At 34.6% G+C, this 12,156-nt stretch overlaps 1 protein-coding gene across 2 annotated transcripts in view; it reads left to right on the plus strand.

The window, feature by feature from the left end:
* Positions 1-12,156, plus strand: part of ASPSCR1 (ASPSCR1 tether for SLC2A4, UBX domain containing) — a 79,361-nt gene that overhangs the window by 10,281 nt on the left and 56,924 nt on the right. For both annotated transcript variants that reach the window (XM_081938104.1, XM_081938103.1), the window contains exon 4: positions 5,448-5,548. In XM_081938104.1, the coding sequence (XP_081794230.1) occupies positions 5,448-5,548 (101 nt within the window). The remainder of the gene's footprint in view (positions 1-5,447; positions 5,549-12,156) is intronic.

Genomic DNA, 12,156 nt, shown 5'->3' on the forward strand with positions numbered 1-12,156 from the left:
CTCAAGCAGGAGACCCTACGCCATTTCAGACAAGTAGTTGTCCAATCTCTTAAAAACCTCCAGTGTTGGAGCACCCACAGCTTCTGAAGGCAAGCCTTTCTACTGACAAATTGTTTTGTCTGGAAATTTCTCCTTATTTCTAGGTTGGTTCTCTCCTTGATTAGTTTCCACCCATTGCTTCTTGTCCTGCTTTCAGTTGCTCAGCAAAAAGGTTAACCCATCTACTTATTTGTGGCAGCACCTTAGATATTGGAACACTGCTATCATGTCACTTCTATGCCTTCTTTTCATTAAAGTGGACATACCCAATTTCTTCAATCTTTCTTCATATGTTTTAGCTTCCAGACTCCGAATCATCTTTGTTGTTCTTCTCTTCACTCTTCACTCTTTCTAGAATCTCAACATCTTTTTTGCGGTAACCAAAAGGCATTATAAAATGGTACTAACATTTCACGTAGTCTGTTAAGACAGCCTAGGACTGTGTTAGCTTCCTAAGGACATCCTTAGGACAACCCTAAAGGACATCCTTCCCCATCATATCTCTTATTAACTAATAACCCCCACACATCAGAGAAACAGGAATAATGAAGAAAGAAGCAATACCCCAATTAAGGTTGGTAGGACAAGCTACCACGGTTCAACAGCCAGTAAACGTCACTCCCTTATTCGCTGATGTTACCTAGCCTGGTAATAAAATGTCTTCAGGAAGAAAAAGAAGTTCAGAGAGTACAACAAACTAGTAGTTAGTGTTGTTAGCTGTGTCAACCACAAAAAAACAAAATGTTAAATGTCTGGATCTTCTTTACATTTCTTATATCAGAATATCTTTCCTTGGATATGTTTTTTTAAATTCATGAATTATGAATATGTATGTATATTATCCTGGATGGGTAGACTGCAATTACATGGTAAAATATTAGGATGAGTTTAGCCCATTCAGGAGTCGAATACGTTTTTATAGATTGGTTTTATTTAGAAATGTGCAACACACATGTAATTTTAAATTTACTCCAGAAACTTTCTGACTTTTGAACTATTTGTAAGACAGTGAAAGGTGAAAGTCCTTGTATCGATGATGGAAAGGTCAGACAGTAATTTATCTATTAATCAGTCTTGTTTTCCCATCGTTGTAAACGTAGAAATTAATTGACATGTTTTTCTATTTTCTAGATTAAGTTTCAATATATAGTTTGGAATTTCTGTAAAGTTTTAGTTGCCTAAATGTGTATTTGTGAAATTCTTGGCTTTGTACTGTTGCCTAAAAACTGATGTAATTGGCAGAGTAGATTTCTGGGCAAACATCTTGTGGTCTAGTGATGTCAGCTGTCAACACTTTTATAGAGCCAACAATAATCTGAAAGCTGTTCTTGGGCAGGGAAGGCATTGGGCTAGCCTTATTAGTGGAGGATGCAAGTACTTTAGTCCTTCTGAGTGGTGACTGATGTGATGCCGTGTTTCCCATGAGCATCGGATTGCTTCTAGCAAGTCACCCTCTTGGCTATCCTATAAGAATGACATCAAAAACATCCTGCCAGCAAAAACATGGTGCATATGAAATCTTGTGGCATCTAAGGTTTACTTTGAAAACTCTTGTCAAAATTTTAGAAAGATTTTTTAAATATCTTTTTCTTCAGATCCTTGAATTATTTCAGTGATGAACGCTGTTTGTGGAATGATATCCAATTATAGTGTCTCTGTAGTCTTGCTTTTAGATTTATTAGATGTTTAGATTATATATATATATTTGTGCCATATATTTGTGCCATTTATAATCTCCTGTTTGTAACACAAACACACAAACACACTATATATATATATATATATATATATATATATATATATATATATATATATATATATATATATATATATATATATATATATATATATATGATAGATAGATAGATAGATAGATAGATAGATAGATAGATAGATATAGATATAGATATAGATATAGATATAGATATTACAGCTCAGAATTTCTGACTTAATTTGTTGGAATCAAGGTGGATCCTCTACTTGTTGCTGTGTTGAGCTATATAATTAATCAACCTCATCTTGCACAGCCAATGGTAAGGAGTGTTTGGAATCATAATTCAGTAACCTAGAGGACTACAGATTTTCAGATGTAACATAAATGATGTTGAAAAAGGGAAAAGTTATATTCTCAGTATTTTTTTTGTTGAAACAGAACAAAAATCAGTATATCCAAATTAGTGTACCCTCAAAAGTAGCAGACATAATTCTGATCTGCTTTGTTTATCCTTCTTTTTTGTGCATGTGAAAGATAGAACATGGCATGTTACCTCTACTTATTGTTAATTTGAAACATATCATTATACAGCTACAAAATGAAGACCAGTTTTGACTGCAAAACCAGTATCAGAAAAATAACTTTCATATAATACTTCATTCAGCGAGAAGTTTTCCAAATCCAGAACTCAAGAGAATGTAATGAAAAGTATTAAACAAGTGATTTATATTTCTTAAGAGATACTTGAGGATCTAGAAACTTGGATTTGTGTGTGTGTGTGTGTGTGTGTGTGTGTGTGTGTGTGTAATAGACCAGGAATAAAAGCAAAGTTGGGCTCCAGAGTAAAAGACCAACTGGTCTTGATAATAGATCACATTTTACCATAAGCATTAACATTACTATTACCAGATTTGTCTGTTAATGTTGTCACAGGCTAAAACATGACACAAATCATGTGCGCTTTGATTTGTTTATTCTAACCAGAGAGAAGTTATTTAGATGGGGATACCACATGTTTATTCATTGCTGTGGATTGACAAACCATCTAGTTGATTTGGTGTGATGACCATATTACCTCTGAAGGGAATAAAAATGGCCTGCCACCAAATGTTCTTATTTGTTTATATTATTTTCCATACTACTATACTATAATATGACTTCTAGCATTTTACTAATAACAATAACAGAATAAAATAGAACTAGAGTAATAAGTAAAGTAATCTAGCAATAGATTATAGATCTATTAGATGCCCATAGATGTCTCACTCCCAGTTGTGGCAACAGAGCCCAAATGCTGTGTTGAAGAAAAACTATAGCCTTTTCTGAATAAATTATGTTTGCACAAATTAACAATCTAAAGAACAACTGATTGGTATTCTAGAGGAATCCTGGCCAAATTAGAATGAATATATGGATGTCATGGCTCTCTTAGAAGGAGCTAGGCCTGTAGAAACTAAGCCAATTGGATTCTTAACAGCATTGTGGTTGATTGTCAAAGTGTGACAGGATTCTTTTTGAACTGGAGTTTACATTTTGTTCCTCACTGGAAACAGTTGACACGGAAAACAAGACAATGCAGAGTTTTATACTTTTAACTACGTACAATAACTTATATTTTACAGCAGGACAACACAATACTGGTGTTCATCCAATGCATGGTTTCCTGCTACCTCCCTCTATTCCCTCCTCAGGACACAGGTGGGGGGGAGAAAGAGGGGGAGCAGGAGGGGCTGGAATTTACTGTAATATGCTTGGAACTGCTTGACTTTTTCCTGACTCCACTCAGACAAATGTCTACTGTTGGGGAAAGAATCTCTCTCAGGGTCTTGGGTGAAGCAACCAGCCAGATCCCTTCTTTACAGGCTTGGGTGGAGCTCTTGATCCCCTGTCTGGGTCTTTCCTTCTACCAGGGAAGCCACCCATGAACCTTCTTTCTCCCTCTCCCCCCAGTTGATCCTTTTGTGCTGTTGCAGTCTTTGAAATGGGTTGTGTTCTGAATTAAGACAATTAACTTGGTTTTTTTTAAAGTGTTTGCTTTATTTTATCTATTTTTATTCATTCAATTTTATTTTATTAGTTTTATGTTGCGTTGTAAACCTTCATAGTTGGCAGATAACCGATTTAATTAATAGAATAAAGAAACAAATGTACCCGTTTGCAACTACCGGTAGAAGTATTCCTTTGGCCAGAATCAATTTTGAGAAAAACCAACATGACTCTTCATTTAGATTACTACAAAATTTATTTTTTATCCTGAATTCGGACAGAGAAAATATAAATGGATGATGTGCTTGGGGAAAAAATCTACAGTACAAGTGTGTTTAGAGCATGTTAACTAAATGTTTCAATTCCCAAAGAAGCAGATCTCAAGTTATGCTTGCATGAGATGCTCAGATATGAAATTCATTGGGGATTTGTGCCATTTATAATCTCCTGTGTGCTATTTGTTATAGAAGGTTATAAGCTTATTGTGTTATGCAGAGCCTAAGTGGCTCTTTTGGGTCCCTTTAATCTAGATACTAGACTTTAAATTTGCTGTAAAAAGCTAGAACAAATAGTACTTGAGTTGAAACAATATGGTAAGCTTGATACCTTACTAAAATAATAGTTTATGGATTAAAAATGATGCCATGTGCTGAATGAAGCTTATAGTTATAACTTAGTTTGACATTGGGTAAAGAAAATTGGTGGCTCAGTGGCTAAGATGCTGAGCTTGTCAATCAGAAAGGTCAGCAGTTTGGCGGTTTGAATCCCTAGTGCCGGTAACGGAGTGAGCTCCCGTTACTTGTCCCAGCTTCTGCCAACCTAGCAGTTTGAAAGCATGTAAAAATGCAAGTAGAAAAATAGGAACCACCTTGGTGAGAAGATAACAGCGTTCCGTGCACCTTCAGCATTTAGTCATGCCGGCCACATGAGCATGGAGACATCTTCGAACAGTGCTGGCTCTTTGGCTTGGAAACAGAGATGAGCTCTGCCCCCTAGAGTCAGGAATGACTAGCACATATGTGTGAGGGGAACCTTTACCTAAAGAAAATAAAGCTTTAGAAAATGAAGTTAAGTTCAGATAAGATTTAAGATGTATTGAAAATAATGTGATGGAAACCTCTTAGCGTTTCATTCTCAGAATGATTATTATGAACATAAACCAAGCTTGCTGCGTTAGGATGATTCCCTGGAAAAATGTAAATTAAAAAAAGCTTGAAATACATAAAATAGCTCTGAGATTATGCAAAGAAACTGACTTCTCGTTTATAATAAGCTTGTTCATATGAAAAAGGTCCTGTAATAAGGCACTTATCAAGCTTGGCTATTGTGGAACAAATAGGTCATGGAGTAACATAATTGTTCTGCTAATTCTTCCAGACATACTGGATGAGTAAAAATACTATCTATCAGGTGCCATTTGAAATTATATATTCCACAGTGGACTTTGTGGACTTCCTTTAATGTTTATAACTTTGTTAAGGCAATAATAAAAATAAAACTTAATCCATGCTGTCAGCTATTTGCTTTAGAGAGTTTGTTTAAAAGTGTTAAATGCCACAAATACCTGCTGCTCTGAAGCGTTAGTTAAAACTAAGGACAGGGGCCAGATTTCTGTTTACCAGATGTGATTTTGAACAAGTTTCATGAGCAGCTTTACTAATAGATGAGTATGCGTATATCTTCTATACACATGTATATTATCTCGTAGATACGGATTGCACTGCAATTGGATGATGGTTCTAGACTCCAGGACACATTCAGCTCCAGTCAGACCTTGTGGGATATTCTTCACCATTTTGCACAGACCAGGTGAGTGTAAAAACAAGAATAACAAAACAAACATGAACATACAACATTTCGAAACCAAATTTTATGGGCAACCAAGATTTAGAATGAATATCTGCTATGCTGTTACTTCACACTAAAATCTCTCTTAAAATAAATACAGTCTAGGAATAGACTGTATTTATGAGCAAGACTTAGTCTTGCTCATAATCCTGCATTATTGAACAGATCTGTAGTATAATGGACACTACTTTGGATAGAATTTGGTCATATTGTGTGATAAGAACATGCAATAAGATAGTCAGAAAGTATTAATTCACTTACACTTAAGATGATCAAAATAATGTTCTTTTTAGAGAAATTGGTTGGTTTCCCTATTTAAAATAAATGATTTAACTAAGGAATTAGATAGAAAGCCAATTTAAACTTTGGGTTGTTTTATCCAATCCATTTGGAAAGAACGGTATACTACATTAGTTGTACCAATAAAAGACCCTTCGTCATTTTTTCTGAATCTATAGACAATTATTATAAACATAAACCAAGCTTGCTAGGTTTCCCTGGAAAAATGTCTGAATCTATAGACAAGCAGTAAAAAGGAAAAATAAGTCTGGCTGAAACTGTATGATGAACTATACAATACGTCACCCATTAGATCATCATTTCAGATATATTTCCTTACCTAAACAGAAACAGAAGGACCACAGGCAAGCAAAAATTTATTATGAGTTGAGAATTCTCCTTTACCCTATACCCGTGATGGCGAACCTATGGCAAGTGTGCCACAGGTGGCACACAGAACCCTCTGTGTGGGCATGCGAGCCATTGCCCCAGCTCAGTTCCATCGCACATACACAGGGGGTGGGGTGCTTGCGCAGGGGCTGGGAGGAGCACGGGGGGTCATGCGCACATGTGCGGGGGGCGTACACAGGGGGTTCACGTGCATATGTGAGGGGGTGGGGCGCATGGAGGGGATTGTGCATGCATTGCATTATGTCGGCACGCAACGACAAAAAGGTTAGCCATCACTGCCCTATACTTTTTTCTCTTCCCCTTTTCCTCCCTTATTTTTCCATTATCTTCATTTTTCTTTGTGTATCTGTATTTTATATTTTGATAAACTAATAGAATATGTGAACCAGCACAGGGCTAGGAGAGAGGGTCTGGCTCAGTATCACTCACCTGGCTTTCTTACCTAGGATAGGTAAATGAATACAAATTGATATTGTTATATACCCTGGACCTTTTAATTTGGAGAGCCTTCTTCTATATTATGATATTCGTAACCAATGATAAGTATGTTAAAGTAGTAGAAGTGAGAGTGGTTTTCAACTTCCTGTTATCTTCCTCACTGAGTTTCTTTGAGGGCAGCTGGCAGGGAGCACTGGAAATCTTCCTTCCTTCTTTCCTTCCTTTGATTGTGGGAAACTCTCAGGGTACTTGGGCAATCATGTTTGCACTTCTTGTTAAGTTCCCCATGGACTTGGTGACTTGGAAATGACAATCATCCAACCATGACTGATCACAGTGGCGCAGCAGCATTGAAGTGGCCATAAATTTGCTGAATTTCAATCCCAAAGAGCCATGAGCTCTGGATTTTGGACACCTTCTGTAAGTGAGCCCATTTGAGATATATTGATTCAGAAATCATTGCCCTATGATGTACCTTTTCTCCCAATTGAAGATTGCAAACAAATAGACACCACAGTTTAAGGGGTATATAAAAGACACAAGTCCATGTGCTCATAGTTGTGTTGTGTGTTTAAAAAATGCTATATTCAAAATACAATTTGGTCCTGAGACTTCATTGGCTTCCCCTGTCATAATTTATTATATTGCGCATTTGTTTTCATGCCTATGTAAGTTTCTCTCACTGTTATATTTCTGTGCCTGGGAATATTTATATAGTCTTCAAAAATTTTAAACTAAAGCAATTGACTTTTCCACTAGAGTATATATTTCTTCCCCTTGATTCCCTTGGTCACAAAAATATGATTGGATAATGTATGAAATGACTGGTAAGAGCAGAAAAACTACTAAACAAAACGATCATCCTGTACTTTTTCTCTCTGGTGTTAAACAACTCTGCTTATTGTATACTAATAATAAATTGTACATATCATGTACAACTTCCTAGGTTCTGGCATAATCAAATGGGAACATGAAGAACAGTTATTCTGGAATCGGGAAGATTTTTCTCTTGTCTGTTGCAAAAGATTCTACAGAAATAATAGAAAATACTTGTAGCTTGGGTTTTAGATTTTGGCAATGGTTTGCTCTCCAAATTCTACAGTTTCTGCAGAGTGTTTGAATTCAATTGTTGACTGGACATTTCCAAGCAATTGAGATGTTATTTTTTTAAAAAAAGACTTACTTATTGCCCTTTGTGTATTTTAGATTTTTTTAAAAAAAGGATTAGCCTATGCTTCATATATTCTGAGTTATGAAGCTTCTGTGATAGTTTGCCTCCCTCTTGCTGCAGCCTGCATTTAGTGTTCTTTCTGTCTGAAGTGGATTCAAGACTCCTTAAAAACAAATGTCAAGCTAATAATCTGTACTTCACAGATGATTTGTTACTTAACTTTGTTTTTTGTGGCCTAGAAGGCTGAACCTCTTAAATTGTAAACAATTGTTGCAAATTATGCTGAAGCATCTTTCTCTTCCTTCTCCCTCTTCCCCCCAAAACCACTTCTTAGCGAGCTTGCCTAATACTTAGAAAAGGACCATCACTGATGTGCATTTTTGTCCCCCTTTGTTCTTTGATGTGCGTGTGTGTGTGTGTGTGTGTGTGTGTGTGTGTGTGTAGAAATATATTAAATGGATCTTCTAAGTTCCCTTTTGTTTTAAAACACATTTACTATCACCCATTTGTTATGTTATAGGATTGTTTTGTGGGTAGTTATTTCTTTCAGAATCAGAACTGTTCCAGCAACATCTCAGAAAGACTGTCAGACTAGAACTTCCAAAGCAGAGATGATAGAACCATCAAGAAAGGGTGGATGAGCCAACTTGAACACTTGCATGAATAACAACAGATGACTGTTTTGTTTTTTGCCAACCTTTGATTTACAGTTTTTTTGTACTTTTCCCCTGACACATTCCAGATACAATTTCACAAATAATATTGTTTATGTCTAGTGAGTTATGATTGCGTAGAGAATCTAATTACAAATATCTCCAAAAGATGTCACTTATTTCTTTGTCCATGTGTTGGTTCATATTTTAATATATGAATTAACAAACCATTCTGTAGGGGTTCCCTGGTAGAGGTTTTATCTTTTTGTCATTTTAACAGTCATTTAAATTTGGTCTCCACTATCTTTAAACTGATCTGATAAATCATCTATTGTTTATCTAGCTCATATTTCCCACTCAATGAACTCCTGCTACATTTTACAGATTCTGTACCTTATATAAATTAGTGTCTTGTATGGAATCAGTTCCTTGCTTGAAAACAGTTTCAGACTGCAAGAAGTTCCCCTTTCACAATTACATAAATGCAGAATGCAATTTTTTATTGCATAGATTTTCTCTCCTGTCTCTCCTTTACTGTTTTGCTTCACATCCGTTCTGAAAAAGATTTCTGAAGGGCTGATAAAAACTCAACTGCGTTAAAAGTCTACAACATCCAGTGATATATGCTAATACATAGTGATAGCTGTGAAAAACAGCTAGGCATCATAATGACATTCTCCTGTTTTTATTACTCAACAACTGATATTTAGTTAGATATTGCCTCTATTATTGGAGGCCATATATAAATACCTTAATTAGAAATTGTGAAATAAGGATTGTCTACCTTGAATTTTCCCAATCCTTTTAAAGTAATGCAAGTTAGCAACCCTCTCAACAACATATGGTAGTGTTTTCTATAATTTAACCATACTCTTTGTGAAGATCTTCCAAAAATTTAACTGCCATTTAGTTTCATTGGAAAAGTGTGGATTAAAGGACCCCCTTATTTAAGCCCCCAAAGCATTATAACTTTCTTCATTGGGAAATTGTTTCAGCTCCATAATCATCCAGTGTCGTCGTCATTTTAGGTTTTTTATTTTTGTGCTCAGTTTCAATTGTACAATACAGCTTTTGGTTATGTAATGCAGGCAGTCCTGACTTATGATCACAATTTAGTTCAAAATTTCTGTTGTTAAGCAAGATAGTTGTTAAATGAGTTTTGCCCCATTTTATGACCTTTTTGTGCCACAGTTAAGTGAATCATGACAGTTGTTAAGTTAGTAACATAGTTATGTGACTCTGGCTTCCCCATTGTCATTCTTATCAAAAGGTTGGAAAAGGTTATCACATGACCCCGGGATACTGCAACCATCATAATGTGATGAAACTGAAGTTGGAAATTGAAGTATTGCTCATCTACTATTAGGCCTAGTATCAAGTAGTCCCTTACACTTTATCCTAAGCAGCCAAGATGATTTCCCATTTTTGCTTACCCTCTGTCTTCACTTGTGATTTAAAATTGTAAGGACTCTTAGACATTAGTAAAGTTGCTTATAATGACATCAGAAAATAGTTCAAATTTGGAAGAGGATTACTTTTAGCCAAAAGGGTTGCTAGGACTCTTAAATATGATACAGAGACAGATTCCAATTTAAGAGAAAATTGATACAAAATATTTTATAGTTGGTGTATTCTATTAGTAAATTGTAAAGATATAAAAATCATGTAGTAATAAATGATGGAATGTTTATGATACAGAAGGACCGTTTTACCACATGTGATAGACATATAAAAATTGGAAAATTATATATAGTACTATTCAGATAATTTTAGAAACTAATGTTAAGTGGAAATAATTTTATAAAAATTAGGCATAATAGACATAACTCCAGAAGCATTAACTTTAAAAAATCAATTTTCTAAGATACATGTAGACAGCAACAAGGAATATGAGAAAATTAACAACATAAATTCAACCAAGAAAGGCTTCCATAGACATCATATATTGCACAGCAAGGGAAATTTAAACATTTAGAGTATGATTTTTAAGTGGAAAAGGAAACTGATTAAAGAACTAAAATTAGAATTATATGACAAAATATTTATAAATATTGCAAATCAGTTGAAGAAAACTAAAGACAAGTTAGAAATTAATTTTTTCAGTAATGTTTTTAGTAGAATTTCTTTTGCTTTAAATAATAAAAGAATGGAGATACCAATATTCTGTTCAGAGATTTTTTTAAAAAGATCATTTAAATCCCTTTCTATTTTGTTAAAAATAATGTATTCTGCTTTTTAGGGTTAATCCTTCATTTACTGAGCATCAACAATACAACTTTTGCAATTTCTTTGCCTACTAATTTTATTTCTTTGTATTACTATTTTTTTTCTGCTTTCTTTTTTGTTTGGGGTGTATGTATATGTATGTGTGCATTTGTGTATGGTTATAATGATCAATTTAAAAATGTTGCTAGAACTGTGCCATTACAGTTCTTGAACTTTCTAGCTTATAAAAACAAAAAAATAAGTGGAATTAATTAAATTACTTTTAGGACACAAATATTTGGGCTGTCTCCAACTGTACCTTTTAAGGTGCTTTAGCAATTATTCATTGTCAAAATGCAGTTCTCTAGCGGTATGGATGCCTAGTAATGGTTTATTTCTAGACATTTTTCAAAACAGTACATTCAGTAGTTTAGTGGTACTCAGTAATTTTTCTCATAATATTTGAAATTTCAGGGTTTAAAAAAATGAAAGCACCTGCATGTTCATAATTCCTACAGTATTTGAAAGGAAAAATCTGTAACATTTAGTTATAATACAGTTGAGATATCTAGTCCAATAAAAACATTGCATGGTTAGTGAGAAATATGTTTGCATTTTGTACACAGCTGTTTGTTTTAACTGTGCAACACTCCAGTTTCTTTCTTTTGATCTTCTATTCCTCCCCCTCATTGTTTTCTTCCACCTGCCTAACATCTTCAAAAGAAAATGTTCTATCACTAAGACTTCAGTCTTGTGTCTTTTTTAAAAAAAACCTAGGTTCAATTTTCCTAACCTAGCAGCAAATTGAACCAATCTGCAGATGTAAATTGTGTGCATGTGGCTACAGACTTAAACAGGTGAATAGCTCTTTCAGGGCTCTCTTTCAGAGAGAAGTTGTGGATTTTTTTTTTAACACAACAAGAAGATGTATGAAATTCTGATATCATCAACTCTGCTGCATCTAGTGAATTGTGACTGTTTTTAAAGAATATGTTACAAATTTCATTCTTATCTCTATTTAACTATATACTGTTAACAGTTCTCCTGGCAGTGAATATAACAAAATGGTCTTCTATATTTTAAAAAATCTTAATAGGCATGAATTGTGTAGATGCTTTGTTTCAATTATTGAAACAATAGAACTTAAGAAAGTAACAAATAATATAAAACAGGTCTCATGTCTAGACAGTCCTGCACTCATTGAAGGATTCTAACTCAGAAATACAGCATGCACTTTGAATATATAGCCTTCTATCTTCAAGCACTTCAGTTTAAAGAAAAGGAAAAAAAATCCAAGCCTCAGTGATAGTTAATTTCTTAGACTTTCTGCTTTTGTCTAGGCAGTTACATGTATTTACCTGAGGAATTAATTGATGAACTTGGTACCCACTGAGGCCTATTTTCCCAACATG

Source organism: Natrix helvetica (genome assembly GCF_964273705.1).
Source record: "Natrix helvetica genome assembly, chromosome: 1".
In the NCBI taxonomy this organism is placed as follows: domain Eukaryota; kingdom Metazoa; phylum Chordata; class Lepidosauria; order Squamata; family Natricidae; genus Natrix; species Natrix helvetica.